The 23,687-nt window shown below is 39.5% G+C and overlaps 1 protein-coding gene across 1 annotated transcript; it reads right to left on the reverse strand.

The window, feature by feature from the left end:
* Positions 1–3,000: 3,000 nt before the first annotated feature.
* On the reverse strand, positions 3,001–23,271 carry gxylt2 (glucoside xylosyltransferase 2). The gene is made up of 7 exons (XM_062443937.1): positions 22,858–23,271; positions 14,639–14,837; positions 13,416–13,547; positions 6,835–7,086; positions 6,378–6,501; positions 4,519–4,691; positions 3,001–3,460 (listed from the first exon to the last, which is right to left on the reverse strand). Exons 1-7 carry the CDS (start codon positions 23,148–23,150, stop codon positions 3,284–3,286), a joined length of 1,350 nt encoding a protein of 449 aa, XP_062299921.1. The 5' UTR covers positions 23,151–23,271; the 3' UTR covers positions 3,001–3,283.
* Positions 23,272–23,687: the final 416 nt, after the last annotated feature.

A 23,687-nucleotide genomic window follows, 5' to 3' on the forward strand; every position in this document is an offset into this window, starting at 1 on the left:
GCTAAGCTACAGTGTCACAGACGGAGAGGAGGGAGCATTTTAATATGGCGCCGTGAGGTCACTGCCTGTTCAACACTACACAAGGCACTGGGGAGCAGGAACACATCACGAGGAGGCTCAAATGTTTAGTTATGAAGAATTACTGATATCTAGAACCGTTGCTGTCACTTAAAAATAATATCAAATGGTAATAAATGCTGTTCATGTAGCGCAATTCTTCAGTGGACGAAATGTCACTCTGAGTCAAGAGTTACAGGACCAACGGAATACATGTTAAAAGTCACAAATGTACTAATAAACATGTCAGAAGTTACTATACAGCAAAATGAAAATGACTTAGGTGGGGTGTTTGTTTGAAACTCCATTCAATGGGAAACAACACGGCTAAAATTGTGTTTACCCCAACAAACTGAAAGAAGTACATTACAAGACTTTGCATACTGATGGTTGGGAAGGTTACTTTGGAAATGTAATGTGTTACAGATGACTAGTTACCCTATTTAAAATGTAACTATTTCAATTGCTTAATCAAAGTAATGTAACTTACTATATTTAATTACTTTTTGATTACTTACTGACCTGATTTGTAAGGGAGATCATTTCTTATAAAGCGAAATGTATCTCATTTGAAAATGTATTAATTACTTCATGTAGATTTGGGAATATAAAATAACTATGAAAAATGTTATAAGTCTGGCATGTGTGCTCCAAATAAGCCCACGTCATGATTTATTTACAAAATATATTTTGAAAAATCGAAGCTTAATTTCGAATAATTTAAAACAGCAATATATGTATTCAATAACATGTCCAATATTAAAGAATGAGCACAATCTTAAAGGTCTGACTTCAGATGTAACCCCCTTTGTATTCATCAACATTTTCATAAATAACTAACTTAATTACAAATTTTTCCTCAGTAAATGTAACAGATTGCAGTTATTTTTTATTTTGTAATTAAATTAACTAATTACTCCCCAACACTGAATATAATGTACACCCTACCAACCTATTCCAAAGCAACAGTAGTGGGTATTGATAACAAATATACATTTTGTAAAAAAAAAAAAGACTCAACTAAACATGAACTTCATGAAAGTCAGTATAGCCTACATCAGGATTCTGGAATACATTATTTTTACACTCAAACCAACTATTCAGTTAAGTTGGAAATCAGACTGTATACTACAATACTATAAAACAAAACCAGTAAATCGACGGACTGTTTTTTCATTTAACTAGGAACATTTCACTTCCAGAAATCCAAGTACGCCAGGGTCTCACCTATCATTTGAACTTTTCATGACTGAATTTAAGTATTAATTATTATTATTGCCTATCTTTTCTTTTCTTCTATTTTTTATATTCTATTATTATTATTACTTTTACCCTACGTTCTGTTACCATGTTGAATGTATCCAAAAGCTGAAAGTGAATGTCAGTCATGCCTGTTATGTTACTCTACTTCATTATGGTGACATATTTGAAGTGTTTTCTGTTGCCTCTAAATAAAGAGATGGGAGTAAAAAGACAAAGCACTGGAGAGAGCAGCAGAGACATATGGAATAATTTCCAATATAGAAAAGTAAATAAAAATAAGATCAATACCAATACTTCAATTCACTGATTAGAAGCATGATATACAAATATCAGTACATATAAACATATAATGGACTATTGGACTGGTTAATAGACTGCATATGCGTGCAGCACAATTTCCTTTTTAGAATAAGACATGTTTTTATTGTTGTTGTCAGTAGGTTTGAATTTCAGTGATGTATCATCGCCTGTTATAGCGTATGTTACCTAATACTCTTTATTATCTAAACACTGGTAGAGAAATAAGAAAGTATGATTTGTACCATAGAAGTGAAATGACTACTTTTCTTACTCTAATATTAAAGCCATATGTTCTTGTATTTCTAACAGCTTGCTCTTAAAGTCCACCTTAATTGTTTGCTAACTTTCTGTTCCCAAGACCCCTGCCATTGGATTTGGGCAATGAAACAATTTTTTAAGGCCTATATCTGTCCTTCATACACAGAGCTTCTCCCAATCTTTTACTCAAATCTGAAAATATCTTAAAGACTTGAAATTAAAGAAACCACTCAATAATTAATATACACCTCTGACAAGAATGCATTCATCCATTTGAATTTCTTTCGTGTAGTTCCATCCCCCATAAATTGCCTATATATGTACGGTAAATAAGACCCCATACATTGCATTGTTTTATTTAGAAAGACATATTGACTGTACACACATTTTTCAGTTTCCAGTTTGATTGATACATATAGACCATCACACCACATTCAAAGTAATGTTGCAAAAACATATCGTCCATGTGTTCTCGACAGACCACACATCATATTAGAAACAAAGATACCGACTCAAACACACAAGTCTACACCATTCATTTTCTTCAAATAGTAAACATGGCAGACGTGAATATTTATATGGCACATACTCAGCTGTAGTACTTTGAAATGCCAAGCACTTTTGGTTTGGATTCATTCGGATAGTGTAGCATCTAATGTGAACCACCCAGTCCTCTCTGCTGTAATATAATTCTGAAAGTGCATTTTAAATATCTGGTATGTAACATAAATACCTTATTTAATACTGTCAGTGGCATTTGGCAACTGCAGAACATGCCAAATATTCTCCTCATTCACACAGGCTTCAATTTCAAGTTATTTACTGGTAAAACATTCACATCATTTTCGAGGAGTGGTTTATGAATCTACTACTTCAAGTAGTAAAACTTTCCAAAGTCCAAAGTTGACTTTTTTTTTTTTAAGCTCCCTAAAGGCGGAAAAAGATTAAGTCAAACCATATTTATGAGGAAAAATAAAGAAGGCAAATGCTTTTATGCATCGCTCAGTTGACGAAAATCTGCCTCAAGTGTTGCTTTTAGCCTACACTTGAGCTCAAGAGCTGACAAAAAAATAATGCAGTCTCCCCCCCCCCCCCCCCCCCACTGTAACATTCTTATTCATTTTATCACCGTACATTAAAAAGGCTGTGCACAATGTAAGATGGCATTAAGGCAAAACCTATTCTACAGCATCACTGACCAGCACTGTATGCTTCTCTGTATACATAGAATTATTATTACCATAACCCACCAATAGAGCATCATAATGTTCATATTCTAGGAAGTGGGTGTCATGTGTTGAATACGCTGCAGTTCGATCTTGGAGATGCTGGTTTGACACATAATCCACAGCGAGATGGTCCTCGGTTATTCTCAGATAAAACATGGAGTCTGTTTCTCCGTCTGTTATTTATGCGGTTTGGCGTGTCGGACCACTTTTTCCTCAAACACCTTCTTCATGGTCTTTTCTATCTGCTTGAGGAAGACTTGAGGGATCCGACCACACAGGGTGTTGACCGTATCCAGGAACTTGGTCTGGATCGGATAGAAGAGGGACTGAAACATGTTGTCCTCGAATGGAAACTGCAAAGACATAGACGTGTCAGCTCTGATCCTAAAGCTTTTCCAGTTTGATAGTTTTTGTTTTTTTAATGGAACGTATCAGAGACTAAATGGTATTTATATATTCTGTAGCAAGGGTAGGGGTGGGGGTGGGCTCTGTATTAATCATAAATTACGACTGGGCGAGTCTTTAAGAGGCTTATCTCAGCGGAGCAGAGAGAACTGACTCTGCTGTCGGAGAAAAAAAAACAAATTTCCAAATTTAAAAACTGACCTAGATTGTTTCATGTGAGCAAGAGGAGCTCATTTGTATCACTGAGTAAATACTCATAGCTGCTCTTTTTCTGAGCTGATGGCCTTTAAAGAACATTCTCATTCTTACTAAGAGGAAACAATCAGTTTTTCAGCCAGCGGAAGGTGTATATATGTATATCTCAATTGACAGTGTGAGTGTGTCTGACTGTATTGGAGGCTGATATTGAGCTTTTTTTATCTGACTCTGAGTAAAATAGAGCACAAGTATATTTACCAAAATGTGCATTGTATTCGTTCTTCTATAGATTATAATATATAATATTCCCATAAAGGGTTTACATGAATTTGAGTGGCTAAAATAAATAAATAACTTGTATATGTTTCAATATTTGTACATAATATTCAGCTGCATTCATTGTATCCACATAATATTCACAACTACACTAATAACTTGGCTTTTTTTCTCAATTAGTCGTTATCAAATCAAAGCCAGTTGTATACAAAGTTTAGTTTATTGCTCAAAAAGTAACATAAAATGATTCTTTTGCTAGAGTTGAGTAGCTGGAGGCTTCATTAGCTGTGAGCATAACGAACTTTAATCTTCAACTGAACTCTCAGTTGTCTAATGGCATTATGGGTAATGTATGCGTCAAGTTTTGACAAGGAAGATGACTCTGATTTTGATCCTTTTTTAAAACCTCCATCATGAGAGCAATGCTGGATCAGTGCAGAACTGAAGTCTAACAAAACACCTTTCAACAGAGGGCGCTATACATCAACACCATTGTTCAGTAAGACTCTTAACATCCTTCTGGGATACTCACATCACGTATTGCATCATAGACTACTTTGAAGGCCGGCTGCTTGTCATCATGATACACTCCACGATTGCCATGCAGGATGGAAACACCCTCCTCTTCGGCCCCTTTGCAATTACTCCCATACATGCAGTGATCAGGCCTGTAGTTCCACTGGCAGGGAAAGATGAAGAGACACTCTGGGAAGAAAAACACACACAAGAACACATCATTGCAAAGATATTACACCACACACACATTGTTACTTTAAATGTGATGCCAGGACACAGTGAGCACAGCAGCTTATGAGATTGATAGAATTGATTTCTTTAGGACACTTTGGAAAATCTTGAGAGAGTTTGAACTACATACAACATGTATATCTCGGCATTACAACAAGGACCTTTGCTGTATCTTTCTTACTGGTTTCCTGTCATCTCTTCACTATCACTATCTAACAAATGCATACAAGATAATAAATAAAATAAAAACAGATAATAGTGATTTGAGCTAACAAAAGGTTGCATATATGGAATACTCATCTTTCCTACATGTCTTGTGGTTAATAATAGGTGCTGCTGATGAGGAAACTGCTTAAAACTGCAGCCTGAAGCAGTGGACAGTGATGGCACCATGCAGCCTGACTAATGCTGTTCCCCCTATGGATATATCTGAAGAGAACTGCATATATACTGTTCAAAGAACCATAATATTCCATCCAATTCAATGGAAACTGTTTGGAAAAGAGCAGACACTTAAAGCATATCAGGTAGGTGACTGGATGAACCATGTGATGTGTCTATCACTGCCTAACCTTTACAGTCTGCCAGTTTGTTTGTTTTGCTCCTCCCATTTATTGATTTCTGTGCACCTAAACAATGGAGGGTTAAAAAAAAGCTCTGAAAGCAAGGACACTGCTATATTCATGAGAGAAGCAATCAACCTCCAACTGCTCCAGTGCAGCAGCTGAAGGTAATTATACTGCAGCTGCAAGGTGTGAACGTGCACATCTGTATATATGAACATAAAATGTCAGAAGAAACACTGATGCTCCTACTGTATGTGTTCGCTCATTTGAAACTCTTACAGATATATATTTTACATTGAAATGTGCTCAGGATCTAGTATGGGAAATACAGTACCAAGCTTAAAGTCAAGAATAAACCACAAATGTACTGTGTTTACTCAAAAACAACATGAATCAGAATACCAAATCCATGTGATTCCCTTTAAAACCCCATCAAATCCTGATCTGAAGGGAGATCAAAGTTTTTTCCTGATTCCAGAAGAAGCAAAAAACGAGTCAGAACAACGCAGCGAACCAACTTGAGTATCTCTCTTGAGATGGCAAACAGCTCAGAGCTGCACCGTGTAAAACAAACACTCCACCCGCCTGTTTTTTCAAGCAAACGCCAGCTCTGCCAAAGGCCCTGAGCATTTAATGCCCACATCTGGCCACTGCAGCTGGAGCTCAGTCTGCTGCTGCTGCTGTCTGCCATTGCCTCCAGCCACTGGCTCATGTGTTTACTGATCCACATTCATAATGTTGACTGGGCTAGTGGGAAAAAAAGAGGCAATGTATGTGAACATGTTAATAGTGTGAAACCGCTGTGTTAATTGTGTTTATGCAAATATTTCAAGATGCAGTTTTGTATTGTAATGTTTTCTGTGGACCGTCATTAGAGTGTTCATCATTTGTTTTCAGTGTAATAATTAGAGCCAATGTTTGTTTATGTTTATACTCTGTACATGCATCGGAATTTCTTAACTCCCTAATATCAGTATCAGCCCCAAAAATCCAGTATCAGTCGGGCCCTAGTAGTAGTTATAGTACATTTTATGCTCATTGTGATCTTATATAAATATCCCTGTGAAAAGGACTGTACCGGGGTTGTAGTGGAAGATGATGTTGAGGAGGTCCTGGTCCCCCCAGGTGATGTGGTTCTTGTACTTCTGGTAGAGTGGATGTAGTAGATCCTCCCACGACAGACCGGCGGGGGTCATGCTGTTCTGAAATATCAACAGTGTTCACTTGCAAAACAGCTCGAGAGCAGCCTTTTACCAAAAACACATCAAAGGAGGAGCACATTTGCATTCCAGCTTCTAGTTGCAATCTGTTGCCAGTATTAAGAGCTTGAGCGCAGCTAAATTGACTTCTGAGGGCAGGAGCCTGTGATGGCAGCGTGGTAATCAGAAAGCTTCAATCACAGCCCACTCACAGCACTCAGTCTGTGACTTTCCTCGCAGAAAAAAAAACTCTTCAGAATGCAAAAGGGGAAATCACAGCTCACTTAAACTGTCTACTGATCAGAGTGAATAGGTATGACTAAGTTCTGGCCTTACTTTGAACATTGTGTGACGGATTCTCGTGAGATTCATCAGCATGACACCGGAGTTGACCCCAGTGACCCCGTAGAAAGGGTGCCGTGCAAAGCGGCTGTACCAGCCAATCTTGGGGACCTCGTGCTCTGGGGCCATTGCTGCCAGCTGGGTGCTGTTGAAGGACTTCAGGAGACTCCAGATGTCATCCATGGGCCGCAGGAACAGCACATCAGTGTCCACATACAGCAGCGAGTCCACATCCTTCAGGATGACCTGAGAGCACAATTACAGACAGTATAGTATTTAAGACAACAAACCAACCACTAAAACTCCATTACTCTGTAATATGCAGACATGAAGCTAAATCGATAAATATGTTTGACAGTGTTAACCTAATATCCTAATAAAGTTAGTAGATGGTTCTTCAGTACTTTTTACATTGACATCTCTCTCCCATGCTAGATACTCTTCTTCATTTGCAGAAACATCTTGTTCTCAGACACAGAGTGATTCGCATATTAATCAATCTTGCATTCAGAGGGTAAACAACAAAGGTCAGATCAACTAAATGTTCAAAGTAGGAAACAAATGCTATTCAACAATAAACAAGCACTTCATTTCAGTATTTTGACAAGACTGCAAGTTAGACAGGCTGTACATTAGCAAAGTGCTAATATTACCATGTAAACATGCTGATTTATAGAGAGGTTCACAATTTTTCTTAAAACAAGTCTGGTCTCTGTATGAACAGTGAAAGAGGTTTTCCTGGATGTAATCATTCCTCCTGTTCATGCTGACTATTAAAAGATCCTCTACAAATGTGCTTTCAATGTAAGTGGTAGGGGCCAAAATCCACAGTTTTTCCACAGTCATTTTGTACAAAAATGCCTTTAAAAGTAGATGTGAAGCTTATATGAGGCTTTAGCAGTCTGAGTTAGTCATATAAAGTGGATATCTGCCACATTAATAGTCTCTGTAGCATTACATTCCCTATTTGTGTTTCCCTGTTGAGCTGTGGTGGATGTATAGTAACACAAAGAGGGACTTGGCACTAAAAAGACTGTAACGCTGAAAGATATGTACTTGATTTGACTCATTTGAACAGCTGAAGCTTCATATTAGCTTCAAACTTTTAAATACATTTTTGCACAGAAGGAGGACTGTGGGTTTTGTCCTCCATCACTTACATTGTAAGTACATTATGAAGGGATCTTCTAATGGTAAGTGTGAACAGGAAGAATGATTACAGCTGGAAAATGAACAGTAGCCTATCTTGTCTATCATGTTTATTTTTGCTTTGGACTCATTTAGACCACTGATATTTTAACTCTAGGAAATAACATGTTGATTGGATGATCTGTCTGGATTAGTATTTGTTTAAATTGATTGCAGGAAGGGTGATTGACTACTGGGTGAGCTAGATTGACAAGAGAGAGAGAGAGAGAGAGAGAGAGAGAGAGAGAGAGAGAGAGAGAGAGAGAGAGAGAGAGAGAGAGAGAGAGAGAGAGAGAGAGAGAGAGAGAGAGAGAGAGAGAGAGAGAGAGAGAGAGAGAGAGAGAGAGAGAGCAGTACACTGCCATGTCAATTCATAAGCCTGTCTCAACAGAAACGGTCTATGCTTTAAGGCAATATGGAAACAATCAAGTCAGGTTGGAATTTTAAGCTCTACCTCCTGTCTTGCATGCATTGTTTTCTAGGTTCTTCTAGTCTCAACAGGAAATGCATTGGCAACTATGACATTAGATAGTGACTGCATCTGCATTCTAAACTGCTGATATACACATTTCTACACAGCTGGAAACTGAAATGTTACTATAGCCAACAAAGAACGCTGGGCGAAAGCCTGAATTAAAGAAAAACACGAAAAAAACAATAGACACATTGACTTATTTTTTCTGACTTCTATTATTCTTAATAAACCCCATGCCCATCATGCCCTTGCCACAGGACATGGCATCCATTAGTGGGATACATTACAAAAAACAATGACTAGTTTGATCTGTTTAATAGCAGAATATTTTCTTTAGAGTTTTATGAAACCACTGCTGTCGAGGCTTTGCCATTGTTCAGGCTAACATTAATAACATTCCCTAACACACAAACAAAGGAATGAAAGAGATAAATAAATAATCATATTCCTTACTACATCATTACTGTTGTCAACAAGTCTCTATCTGTATTTCTTATCTCACATCTGTCTGTGATTCTCCCTACAGGAGTAGTCGACTGGGTTGGCTTTTGGATATATGAATCATTTCATCATAGTTGAAAGTTGCCGTGAGATCTGAAATGTTAACAGACAGGACGAGTTGAGGTGATTGGTGAGCAAATAAGCTCCAACTGGCAGTTTTTACTCTCCAAACGTTGGAGACGCACTTTATACACAATGTCATTAGTAGAAAGATCACTGCTTTTAGAGAGAAATGAACATGAGAGAAGACGTCCTCATTGTCCATCACATCAGTAAGACTTTTAAAAGCCCTCTTCCTCACAGCGTGCTAGAGAAACACTGAAAGCTACAACTCTGTCAGGCTGATGTGGAAAAGCTTTCCTGCATCATTTAGACTTTCTGGCATGTCAGTGGAGTCATTGTGGAACCTGGCACTGAGTTCATTAAGCAGGCAGTCTATTAGTTGGTTTATTATAGCTCGCAAGTCATTGTCACTGACCCTTGTAGATTTTCCCCGTGAGGCAGTAACTATGCTTTCCTCAAATCGACTTGGTGAGCAGGAGGGCAAAGATATAACCCAGCTGTCGCTATTATTATACCCCATAATATTATTCGTCATTGCCAGCCTCTTCAGGAATTCTCTGTTACAGCTGTCACTGCGGATGTCTGTCAGTTACCATTTTCAATCAAATCCACTGTCGTCTGGACTGTCAGCCTTTGGTTGCATAGTCTGATTTGTTGAACAGTGCTTTTTAGAGTACAAGGAGAAAGATGAATGTCTTTGTTCGCATCCGTTGTAATAACGACTGTGCAATTTGACTCTGACCTTCCTTATCAGCATTTTCTGACAGTACTTCAATGATTATTCCTCAATGCTGTCGATCTGGAACTCCATCTTGTATCAAATCCTCGCTCCGGTTCCAGCGGTCTCTGATAGGGAAACATTTCTGCTGTTGACTGCCACACATGAAGGTGTGCAAGGAGTTAACGGTGTCGAAAAAAGTTGACGCGTCAGCTGATGTCTGTGCCACAGCTGCCAGGACTAGAATCAGTCTACGAGAGCGACAATGCCTGTAGATTGCATTTTGAAAGGTGCTCCTCAGGATGGCTTACGTCCAGCCATAACAGACACACCATCAAATCCGAATCACACAAGTTTGGGTCCAATTCAAAAAGTGCCACAACTTCAATTATTTTTTTGGCAATGGTCTTAGCTGTCATCTCCTCTGTATCCAAGAGGCTGATTGCTCTTTCCCTCACAAATCCCATGTACGGCTCTTTTAAATGAACAGCTAGCGACTCCTTTTTTGATATGTCCTCACATTTGTCAGCAAATACTGCATAGAAAGTTCTTTCTGATCCATGCAGCTCTTTTTTTATGCATCTTGGCAGCCGAGTGGATGCAGCATTTAATAAGCCACTTTGGATATAATGGCTAAGCATTTTTGCATTACTATACTTTACTATAGTCTTTGTTGTATATCTCTATTATTTCTGCAAGGACAGATTTTTTTTTTGCTTACCATCCAACAACAACATCCATTCACTGGCTTAACAGGCCTGTCCCAATGTAAAATGGCCTGTTATGATTGGTCCAGACATCACACCTTTAATCTTTTTGTAAGGTAAACAGTTTTTTGTATTTTTTTGTATATTTAAATGTTCATTTTAATAATTAAAAATATTAGCTAAGTCATTTAGGATGGCTCAGTTGTACAAGGTCTGTTAGGCCCACCTACAACGCTGCACTTTCATCCTGGAATTATTTTAGCTTTTACTCAAAAAGATATGATTAAACGTTAGTATCCATTGCGTGGGATAAAAGCATTTTCTTGATAAAAGAGGCCAGAAGAGATTCATAAGATTTGTTCAAGTTATGAGGCAGGATACAAATGACAGTGGTGATCTGTAGAAGGGCATCTTAGCATTCACTTATCATCTAACACTAACGTTGTGGGCTGCAGCAGTACAAGAAAAATGAGAGTTCCATTGTCCGCTAAGAACAGTAAGATGAGTTTCAGATGAGACAATTACTTTCAGTATCTACTGATGAATTATGCCATCAGTGGATGGCAGAAAATTTACAGGAGCGACTATTGGATGAAGTAAGATCAGGGTTTTGCTCCTCACTACCATAGACATGACTTTCAGAGGTGAGAAACTGCTTTATACAGCTTTGGTGACTTTCCAGTATACAGTATAAGGACATAGAGCTTTATAGATTACCTCACATTTTAGCACAGGCTGGTACAGTGTCAGTGTCTTCATACCTGTCACAATATGTCATTTTGGAAATGCAACAGAGAAAGACACAGGTTCAAGCTGTCTTCATGACAGAGCTGCAACACAGCTAACTGGGATATGATGTGAAGTCGGGGCCAATAAAGACTGAGCCACTAAGAGACAACTGCTCGAGCTGAGTGGTCGTATTTGTGCTCTAGTTGCTCCAAACTGCCAAAAGAAACAGTCACTGCTGCAGTGTGTTTTACTTTTTGTTGGATTGAGTTGTTGACAGCAGCGAGGAGTGGTGTGTGAGTACTAGTGGTGTGTGTGTGTGTGTGTGTGTGTGTGTGTGTGTGTGTGTGTGTGCGCACATGGCAAAAGCAGCAACCAACCCCAGCAAGAGCGGCGCAGCGGACCACTGACTGTTTCAACAACCTAATTTTATGTGTGTTTCCACAGTTATGCAGTAATGGGCATTACACTTTTATAAACCACAAAAACCAGACAGGATGTCCACATAATTAGCATCAAACTTTTCTCTTAAAGCCGGTATCCGTAATTACCTTAAATTATTCTCAGATGTATATATGTAATATGCGGTGAGTATCGCAAAACCCACAAAAATAAGGAACCAAATAGCTTAAATGTTCTCAATTAAACTGTTTGGAAAGCGATTAACCAAAATTAGGTTTGTTCGTACCGCCTTTATTCTGCGGCCGGCACAGGAATGTATGCAAGAACCATGACATTAAGGTTCAAAACAGTATGGTTGAAAAATCCTGTGGTTTCTGTTCAAAACTGTAACCTACAGGCATTTTTAGACCATAATGTTAACTTTTAAGAACCTGTCAGGCTTTGGTGATCAATTCTGCATTGTTTTTTTTTTTTTACTGTGGTTAAAGTAATTGAAAGGGTGATTCCTGCTTAAGACACCGGAACAAACAGTCATTTTTATGTGCTGCTATAGGCGGGAACATCAAGTGGGAGGCAACATGGATTTTCTTTCATGTTAAACGTAATGACTTTTAACGTCAGTATCATGAAATAATGAAGGGGCTCTGCTGTAGTAAGATGACAAATGGAGCTCAGAGTGACAGAGACTGTCTATAGATGAGCTCAGTGCAGGATGTGTCCTTCAGGACAGATCGGCTGCTGGCCCCCCCCCCCCCCCCCCCGCTCTCTTTCTCTCTCTATCTCTACTGTCAAACCAGCCTGCTGCTTAATTCTTTAATAATAAGAAGACAGGGAGTCACAGCTGAAGAATCTGGCAGAGAACAGAGAACAGACAGAGCTTTTTTTTTCTTTATAAGTAAGGAGAAAATAAAATACAGCTGGCTCTCTCACTACTTGAAAAATAAAAATGGCTCACTGCTGGAAATGTTTCATGATACAGAAATACCTACATTACTGCTTAATCAGTAGTATACTCACCAACGCTGTGCACACAATGTACAGTTTGCACGGAAATGAAACTAAATACATAACCAGAATATGTTGAAACACATGTCCTGCGTTATTGTGGTATTGTAAAATGAGCTGTTGTAGCGTCTACAACAGCTCAGATTTAGTGTCATCACCTCAGCAGTTAGTTTCCCAGAGCTGGTGTAATACAGTGAAAAATATTATTCCCCCGGGGGACCAACAATGCGCATACAGGTCTGACCCTAGTCTTGAGTTGACTTCTGCTGCTTCCAAAGCAGAGCTTGGTGTAAAAGTAGAGCAACTTTCAGATAAAAGACAGACAAAGATTCACATCTGGAGACAAAGCTAGTTAAACAGAATGCAACAATATTTAACTAGGTGTTTTCCTAATACAGAGGATACTAAATGTGTATTGATTGGCTTGCAGCAGGAGAAAAACACTTATGGATCTGTCTAACCTGCAATATGTTCATTAGATGGTCAGAAAGCAGGCTGCTATTTCAAGCAGAAATCAATAGACAGGCACAGTCTTTTCACTTGATGAAATTACTGGATTCCGTCTCTAGAGACTGCTTATTTGTTAAGTAAATGCAGCAGAAAAGGTGTGAAATCATCAGCAACCGCACAAGTAATTAATTACAAGCATGCACTGGAATAAAATAAAGGGTAGGGAAATGCTGTTTAAGTAGAAATGAAATGGATTAATGTTTTTTTTTTTCTTCTTAACAATGCTTAATGGCATTATGCACGGTGAGGATATGAATGGAGATAAGTGCGGCGGCCTTACCGGGAGGAAGAGTCTCTGAGCAGCGCAGGGTTTGAAGAGCTTCTTCCACTCGTCAGCGTTCCCCACGGAGAAGGTGATGGGGTAGAGGCTGTACTTGAACTTGGCTAAGATGGAGCGGGGCCACTTGTTCAGCTGGAAAGAAAAGCAAAACGTCGTTACTTCACACATCACATTTCATTCGGAGGAAGTGTCTAAAACGGACTGAGTGAGTGAGTAAGAGCCAGGATAAACAATCATTATTCTGAAAGCTAATCGCTCTCTTTCCCTCTCTCTTTTTTCACAGACTTATAAGCATGAAATGTCTCATAAAGAAGGCCATTTTAAACAATGAAGTCATGTCTCGTGGTGGGTCGCATGCAGCTGCCAGCTGTTGTTTTATTATAAAGCTATAGTCTAAACAAGTTGAAGGCAGCGTGTTGAAGTGACCTGCGAGGTGCTGAATCCCTCTGTAATCATGGGGTTTAATAGTTTGGCCCTGAGAAAAGTCAGAGCGCCACAAGCAATTGGTGAGATTTATGCTGACGAGGATAAACAGATTGCGGCCAACCTTTCAACCATTTCTCAACATACGCACATCGTGTTTCTTTACACTGCGGCTAGACATAAGCTCCTTGCTGTACACACTCAGGCACATGTGCTGCGTTACCTAAGCCTCGACTACCACCGCTCCCCGTCTTCTACAAGGGGGATTTTTCGACACATGGGAATGATTCACCGCACACAGCCCACATGAAGGCAGGAGCGCAGGTTTAGAGGTTTAGATCTAAAGTTGTTCAAGGTGCTTTAGGTGCTGTTTAAGGCCCATTAATTAAAGCGATGTTAATAGACTGTTAGTTAGAGTATCAATGGGAAATCAAAAACATGCAAAGCACCTCTGTAAAAGGTGACTTTGAAGTGATACACGGCCTTGGAAGCACAGCAGGGGTGTCTTGGTGATATATTACGCCCCAGTCTTGAGATAAAAGTCCTGAGATAAAAGGGTTATACGTCTGTACTAGAGTGAGCCAGGGAGGCAGAGTTAAAACTACTCTGATCTTGATGTCATCTGTTACACAGCGAGGGGGGAATGTTTAGCAGCCGCTGCATTAAATCAGAAGCTTTTAAAATAAGATCCAGTGAAGATCAGCATGGAGAAAATAAACTGATAAGACAAGTTGTTTTTTTAGCCAAGGTTTCTGTTTCTGTAAAAATGCCACATGTGCATTTACATTTGGGCATCTTACCCTTTCTTTAAACTGCGGGGCCAAAGGGTCCTCTGCAAAAATGTGAAACTTGATCTTCTTGAGGCTGAACAAGAGGGCCGATTTGACCAGGGTGAGAGTCTCGTCCAGACGATTCCCACAGGCCACCACGGCCAGGTGCATGACTTCCTCCGCCCTTATGCGTTTGGTCACAGGTCGGCCTACATTACTCCGCGATTTACTAGAAAAAAAGACAGAAGACAGGCATGAAAAATGCACCACAGTCTACAGGCGCAATATATTACAATTAGGACAGGGAGATAAAAAATAGACTCTTTAATCAAACAAATTATGTGCATTTTTTCCCCCCCTCCCGACAGTGTTTTTTGTTCTAAATGGGCCAAGGCCATGTGTGTGTGTGTGTGTGTGTGTGTGTGTGTGTGTGTGTGGGGGGGGGGGGGGGGGGGGGGGGGGGGGGGAGTGGAGGCGGTGTGGATGTGCTGACAATCCCTGATTTCACAAACCTTGCTTCCCTCACTCATCGCTTGTAAATTGGGCTGTGTTTGCAGTGTTTGTGAAGAGCAATTTATCCTCTGCAACAGATGTACTGGACTTTACTGCAGTCAAAACATACATAGAAAATGAGCTGCTGAAAGAATGAATGTTATTTAAAACTTCCACATTGAGTTTGACCAGCATGTCATTTTGAAGTTTGATAGCTACTAGATTATATTAACATGCATAACTATGACCATTTAATACAAAAAAAGGCAATTATATAGCACTTCAACAGTTCCCCCTATACATGACTCAATTTTACTGACGCGGTGGAGAAGCCTCTTAAAACATGCACTTGAACACCGTGGGATACTAAAATGCTTCACTGAAAATAAAGATAGTTATTACCCTCTTGAATTATATTCCCCTTAAATTCCCACTTTAAAAATAACAATTTAAATAAACATTTGTTTCACTGTGTTGAAACACTGTACTTATCCGCTTCACTGCAGATAACATTCAAACCCAAGACACCATTTTATCATCATTCCATCAAATAAAAAATGTGTTGTGCGTCGCTCATACACAGTTCTCTGTAATTCAGCCTTACATATTAGAATGATGTAACAGCTGACAATTTCAAGTGGATGAAATGCTTATCGTATAGTTGCAGAAACAAAAAGGGAGGAAATAGGGCTGTTGTCTGTTGTGGGTGGGGTTGAAGTCTGAGGACAGAAATAGGATCAACAAGCGAATAAAAAAGGCAAAATCCATCGTTGGTTTGCCTCCTTACTCACTAAAGATGGTCATGGAGCATCCTGCACAATTAGGACCACCTATTGTACAGTGTTTTTAGTAAGCTGAAGAGAGATTTAGTGCCAGACTAATGCTGCCAAGGTGCTCTTCAGAAAGATTTAGCAGGTCCTTTATATCTTGTGCAGTGAGGTTTTTTAATGAACATTGTTGTTGACTGCTGAATGTTGTGGATTGTTTGATTGATGTTGATGTGGTGCCTTGCACTTATCTTGTACTGCCTGAGTCTGTATGTTTCCTTGTTGTATGATGGCTGTCTTTGTGTGAAGGTGACACTCCATTTTCCTCCTAGGGGATTAATAAAGTACCTCTTATCTTATCTAACAATTTGAGGAAAATATGGTGATATTGTGATTCTTTGGACTAATGTTTTGCGACTGCAATTTAATTTGTCGTTATTTTCTAAAAATGCAATTCCAGGTCTGTATTGGTCTATATAGTAGTAAACAAGATAAGCTTGTTAGTGTTATCTATTCAATGCTGTTTCCACATGAAAATAATCAAATACAAATGATGCAGTTTCGTGTTACTAATTGGGTGTTTACCCCAAAACATCTTTAATTTCTAAGTAAATTAGGCCATTTTTTTAAATGACACATTTAGCTCCCATTTTAAAAAGGTATTATACTTGTAATGCAAGTTTGCTTCACTCGATTAAAAAACAGCATTTTAAAGTGACATTATATTTACTGATAAAGCTACATAGTTGTTGTCCCTTAAGGATAATTAAGACAAACAGCTGGTCAGTCACATCTGACACTGATAAGAACCCTGGGTAAGATACTGTTGACAGTACTTAAGTGTATCAGCTTGAGTTAACGTTAGCTTGCGTTAACTGACAGACCAGCTGCTATCGCCCCAACTCTAGCGTGACACGATTTGGAGATTTTAAAGTAATAAGCTGAAAATGTTATGATGTACTTAAAAGTTTAATAGTAGGATACCAACTACAGCTCCCTATCTACCAGCTGTCGGGTCATTTACTGAATACTCAGAAGCTACGAAGCTAGCTACTAGCTAACGTTAAAAGAATGTCATATGATACCTTAAGTTGTTTATCTAATGATACAGAACACCTTGACACTCTGTTGCTCTTTGATAGACGAAAAAAAACAGTCCACTATGATTTTGCACATCACATGAAATGACTTAGTCATTATTTTTGGTGAAATATGTGGTTGCAGAATAATGCTTTTACCTATTTTAGCTTAGGAAGGAAGACACTGTTGATAATGTGAGTTACAGCCTAATTGAAATTGCGGCATGTCCCACTTTGAAAATTGGACTCAAATTGCACTTTTGATTTTGAAAAGTAAGTACTCATTTATCCCAAATGAAACACTTTAATTTGGGAATTTTTTTTGAAGAAAAAAGAAAATACATCTAGTAGAATAGTTGTATAAATGTTAATAGTTGTATAAATATTAAAGTGAAATGCATCGTATTCTTTAAACATAGATTTGGTGATATCATCAGAGCTGCAACAAATGATTATTTTCATCATCAATGAATCTGTTATTTTCTTAATTAATCAATTAGTAGTTTGGTCCATAAAATGTCAGAAGGTGGTGAAAAATGTTTCTCAAAGCCATCAAATATATCAAATATCCTTCCACAATCCAAAAATATTCAGTTTACTGCTATAGAGGACTAAAGAAACCCATATATATATATTCACATTTTAGAAGCTGGAATCAAAGAATTTTGACTTTTATTCTTTAAGAAATTACTTGAAATGATGAGTTAATGATAAAAAAAAGTGGGGGTTGTAATAGTTGGCAAGTAATTCATTAATCCACTAATCTTTGCAGCTCGAGATATCATGGGCAAATATATCTGTTAAATGCAACCAGCAACCAGTCCCAGAGCACAGCATCACACGTAGGCTCTCTGTCTCGCCACACTTGTCAACATGTCACTGTTGAACAGTAATGATGCGTCACTTCACGAGCACATCCGCAACACCAAAATTCATTTTTGGAATTTGAGAATCAAAACAGAAGGAACAAGCCAAGCAGATCACCATATTCATCCTCCTGTCAGATAAACAAGGTGCAGCAAGGTCGAGGATTTCTCCGAAAGACACGACGTCCGTGCCTTCGAGTACCGTTCAACGCTGCCTCCCAGCTCTACCACACACACACTGAACCGCTTCTTCTTTTCTGTAGCTCTGTGAGTTCCCACTAGACTTTGTTCTTCCATGCTCAAAAGGCAAGGAGGTCTTTTATCTGATATAAAAATGTGCTCTCTCTGCAGAACAAGCTCTGCTGCTGAGTTAAAACACACTCATCAATTCAGAGTATCTCCCACTACGATAGGGAAACATTTGTACAATGGTGGAGCCTGAGGCGAAGGCCAACATCATCTGCCTCTCCTCCAATCACACATATAATGCTGAATCGGGCTGATTGTAACATCAGCATAACGTAAACGTTGTCATAGCTGTAGGGAAAGAAGACTGGCACACACCAGAAAAAAAGAACAGAACCTTTTGTTTCAGGGTGCAACGTTTTATGGGGAGAAGAGTGGAAGGCAAATGGTGTAACGTCTAAAAGACTGCGCAGTACCAGAAAGGCATGGATTTCCTCTGAGCCCGGAGGAAGCAAAGAGTCTACCATGAAACGGATGGGAAGACAGAAGAGTGAAATTTGACAGGTGGGTTGCAGGGCAGTCTCAAAGCGTGACACTTCGTTTTCCGCATGGCTGAGGGACAATGATGAACCGCAGATTAGAAAGAATGAGAAGGTGCTGCGAAATTTATCTGCCACACTTCAAAGGCTGATGCTCTGTCAAGGTTGTTGAACACATATTCCCATACACCCTCCCCCCACCAGAAAATGCAATCCATATCTCCTACACATGTGTAATTACATTGCACTTAGTCATGCAAAGTAAAAGGATTTCTGTGAGAGAAGAGAACAAAAAAAATTGGGAGGACAAAACAAAAAAATACATTTCTTTGTACCATAAAGAGCGGGCTGCACACATGATGTTTTGTGTCATGGCAGCGTTCCCCACATCTGGAAGCAGTCAAAAAAGCGCAGAAGAGGTACAAAAGGATTGAATTAATTACTGGCTGCAGAGTGAGCATAAGAGAAGCCCTCTGCCTACAAAGCGCCACAGCCAATGCTTTCAAATTATGTTGAGAGGGGGAAAAAAGCAGCACCTTTAAAGATAGTCAGAGTAAAAGAAAAATGTACACGTACAGAATAAGGATCCAGAGTTACACCAATGAACACCTTTAAGGTATTTAAATAACTGTATAAAAGGGCCATTTATTGGACTTGTATCAAACATGTTAATTGGGTTTGAAAGTGGGTAACAAAGCCTTTATAATGACCATCATTCCTCTTTTTTCATGGGGTGGAAACAGTATTAAACTTTTCAAAAACAGGCAAACCATGTCCAACCATTTCAGAATGAAAACAACCAATAGTTGCTCAGACTGATTAAATGGATTCATGGCTTGCTCTGTATTCAACTGTCGCCAGGACATGTAGCAAAGTAGAAGAAATTCAGAAAATTCATTCAGAAACAAACATCATTTGTGATTGGCTGTGGCCACAGCCAGCTGACTCTGGCTTTTTATGAGAACCAGATTATCTCTTTCCATTGCAGTCATCTCATGGGATGATTTGTAATCACCAGGATGCCTAGCTGAGTGGACTGAACCAAATATGCTACGTGTCGGTCCACTTTATTCACCCAAGATGTGCAGACTAAAAATGACATAATGTTATATGCAAATGATAAATTACTTTTATGCCACTGAAATACGACCACACAAAAAAAAATCAAGCCTGTGGCTATTGTGAGAATGCATACTGGTGTGAACATGTTTCTACTCTCCAGAAAACCAACACTCCCCTGATCAACACTTTCTGGCTAACTTACCTACAAATGACTGGTGTTACATGATGCACATTACACACAAAGCAACAGGTCTTAAGTAACAGCAACATTGGACAAAAAGAGTTAGATCAGATGTGCTGATTTGGGTACATTTAAAAATCAAGTGCTTTCTAACACAGGGCTTAAGCCTCAGTATGTTCCCGGTCTGTTGTGACTGCTCTGTATAAATGCAGTTGTACAGTGATTATTGTACCATGCTATGAATGTTCTGCACCGTTAAACTCTTGCTCAACACTAAAAAAAAAAAAAAGACTGAAATTCAAATGAAGTAAAGCATCATCAGCACCAAGAGATTTATGGTCAAAAAACCTTTAAATCAACCAAAGCTGCAACAAATAACGATTATTTAATCTATAAAATACAAGATGGTTATTTAAAAAAAAGCAAATAACAATGTCACCAGGTTCAAGGTATGTGGCATCTTCAAATTGCTTGTTTTTCTTTTTTTATCCAGCAGTTTAAAACCAAACATATTAAATTGACAATTGCAGGAAGGCAGCAGATCGTCACATTGTAGTCTCTAAAATCCTGCTCTTTAGAAAAAGTTGTATTCTCTCCAATCCAAGTCTTTCTATCTCTCTAGCTTCTCCTTCCACACCCTCCGTGACTCACTAAGCAGTAATTCTAAAAAAGAGTTAGCCAAGCTAACGGACAGATATAACTGGCCCTGATGAAGCTCACTCAGGCACTCTCTCCAAAACACGTCAGGCTACACAGGCAAGCAGGGAGATTTCAAAGCACTCCTATCAGAGAGGGTGCTTATGCGAGATGACGTTTTTATAGCTATGCATAATGCCAATATGAAAGACAGCGAGGAATGCTGCTTAACCATATGTGAAGGTCAAGGGATTTGTTTCAAAACAAATTATCAACGCCAATCTAATCCTGTAGATACATGCTTTAATACAGTGTTAACACACAGACTGAGAGATTACCTCAATAATATTCTGTCTGAAACATGTACTGAAGGGGATAAAAGAGATGACTAACAAGAAAACATAAGTCATATTAACATAAACTGCTGATAGGTTTGATCCATCTATAAATTGTTTAAAATGCCTAGAATAAAAGATGATAAATGCCCATCAAAATTTCCGTACGAAAAAAGAATTACTTGTCAGATCAACAAACTAAAATCCGAAGATATTCAGGATATAAAACAGAGGAAAGCCACAAATCCTCACATCTGAGGAGCTGGAGGCAGCAACTGCTTGGCATTTATGCTTAATAAATAATGATTAATGGATTATCAAAATTGCTGTAGATTAATCTTCTGATGCTCCCTTGACTGACGAATCGTCTAATTGACGATTAGAGACATGTTATGGAATGTTCTATGATAATAATAATGGGATGGTGTGTAGGGGGAGGTGTGGGATAGGGGGGGCAGCTGGAGCTCGTCTCTCTATTTTGGGCCACAGGAAGTAGTGTGATGTGTCAAGAGGAAATGATATGATTAGGAAAAACAGGGATGTTTGTCTATTAAGAACGCAGCACAGGAAATATGTCCGCTCAGATTAACGGATGAGTGTAGTGTAAATCTGTGGAGATAAAAAACATAAGGCCACACACCTACATAATGGTGTGTGGATTTATAAAAGGTGACAATAGACAACCCTGGCACATTTAAGTCAATTACTTATCCCTTCATTTATACATATATCCCTGCTATTCCTTAATCCACACTAACACAGTATACTTTCCACAAGTAGAGTGTGTTTAATGCCTGAAAACTATTGTTCGGATTCCTCTGGCTGTCCAACCGAAGAACCATCCAATTAGTGAACGAAATTAAATTTTCGGGCAGAAGCTCAGTGTTTCCTCTAATCGCAACAGTCAGTCTTGAGTGTTTTCCAAACCTGTTAGTGTTTCTTTACGGCCACCAGTGACCTCTTCCACCCCATCTCCCTTATCAGTGCCGAGCACACATGGAGGAGTGTGGTTTGTGGGAGGACGCAAAAGTCCTTTTCTCAATGTAACGCCTTGATGGCTTTTATCTACCCAACAGTGTCCCCAACCTTCAGTCTGGCTTTAGTACAGAATACACATTGGCAAAGCGGGCAAAGCTAAGTATCTCCGCAACCACACCATGGATATTACTGCTTCCACTGGCGTTCAATCGTAGGGGTGGAGGAAACGAAAGGGATGCGTGAGGCCGAAATTAGAAAACTGGAAGACAAAATAAAAAATGCTTTCATCCTCGAACAGAAATAGCGACTCTGTCTTTTGTCTGCAATCGCCAGGGTGCGGCGTTGTTTCAAGTCTTCTCTTATAAACCCGATCCAGAGAGGAGAATCACACCTGACAGGCCTCATACTCCCACATTAGTTTTTGGCAGACTTTGACAAGAGACGATCAACAGGATGGGTTTCCGTTTTTCGGTATCCCAACAGTGTCAAACTATTTAACAGGTAACCTAAACCTGTCCTCACTGATTGCAATCTACGGCCTTGAAGGTGACCTTTAGCCCTGCAAAGAATAGCAGAGGATTGAAGAAGTGGGCCTAAAACAACAAAGGGTCAATAATCTAGATTTAGAGGTCAGGTAATGCTTTATCATTCTGTTATGTGCTATTGTTTGATGTCCTCTCTGCAAATGCTGGCAACCTTTCCATCTAATCACGTTAGTCATGCTTCCTACTCACATTTCAACCAGATATTTGAGCAACCTCTGATTGCAACACCGTGATTCACCCTATCCAACAACAGACAAATAATGGACATCAAATGCAGCCAAGCAGATGCCCGTTTGCATGCTGAAGTGTCCCTTGACAGATCAGGCTATTGTGAAGCCAGCGTCCTTGAGCACAATATAAGCTGGTTGTTGTTTTTTTGATGGCACGTCTGCTTCAAAGCGTGATTAAAACGCTGACACACTCTTTAACTCCCAAACGATAGGAAAAGGTGAGAATCAGCAGCACCAAGTAGTTAACGATGCTGTTGTTGTGCGCACAGATGGAAACAGGCGTGGAAAGAGAGAGGGGTAAAAAAGGGGGCTGCAAAAAATCGACAGCGGCGACAGAAACAAACTCCCCTCACCTCTTTGCATTCACGCTGGCCCCTCTACTGATCGGTTTCCCCTCTTTCCGTCCCTTGAGAGGAGGCTCCTCCGGACGCACGGCGACTCCGGCTGGTGGTTTCCTCGCAAACTTTGCTGCAACATTGCGTCCGAGCTCAGAGGACGACGGGGAAGAGTTGCTGTCCTCCTCCTCCTCCTCCTGTACAACTTCTTTCAACAGCGGATCGTCCGCGGCGTTGCCCCCCAAAAAGTACAAAAGTAGGAAAACTCCGAAACACACGGCGATCACAACTACTTTGCAGTGGATCCGCATGGTGACGAGAGCGACTTGTTGGAAAGGGTGGAAAGGGCAGACGGGACTCCTCTCATGTCTGCGAGTGACGGAGAGCAGCCCGAGTTGACATTTTGTTACTGCTCCCCGCTCGCATTTCTCTGCAGATGATGATGGAGAGCAGAGAGGAGCTCCTCAGCGTCCATGGAGGATTACACAGCGCAGGCGGGGCTTCTCCTGCCTTACCGTAATCATGGGAGTAACGCCGCGTTAATTTATTGTAATAAACATGTAGCCTAAGGATAAAAATGTGTCTGTGGTAATAGAGGTACTGTATGTATAAAAGTGTGTATTCTCTGTTTTATTGGTGCTATGGCAAACATTATTAACCCTCAAACACGCAGGAGTGAAAATTAGATGTGAAAAATAATTTGATGTTACTACTTACCTCATTTGCAACTAAGTAAAACATCATGGTAAAACACTTAATGATTTGTTTAATGAAGAAAAGTGATATATTCTTGTTTTCCCTGGTCATTAATATCACACATACTAGTTTCTAAACTGATTTGATCATTT

Source organism: Scomber scombrus, chromosome 3, assembly GCF_963691925.1.
Source record: "Scomber scombrus chromosome 3, fScoSco1.1, whole genome shotgun sequence".
NCBI lineage: Eukaryota > Metazoa > Chordata > Actinopteri > Scombriformes > Scombridae > Scomber > Scomber scombrus.

Bases quoted from the DNA above. Each gene is read 5' to 3' on its own strand.
- gxylt2 (XM_062443937.1), bottom strand. From the start codon at position 23,150: ATGCGGATCCACTGCAAAGTAGTTGTGATCGCCGTGTGTTTCGGAGTT. The intron at 6,502-6,834 runs GTAAGGCCAGAA...TTGATATTTCAG, and splicing joins TCCGTCACACAATGTTCAAA to AACAGCATGACCCCCGCCGG. The intron at 4,692-6,377 runs GTACAGTCCTTT...TTTTCTTCCCAG, and splicing joins CATCTTCCACTACAACCCCG to AGTGTCTCTTCATCTTTCCC.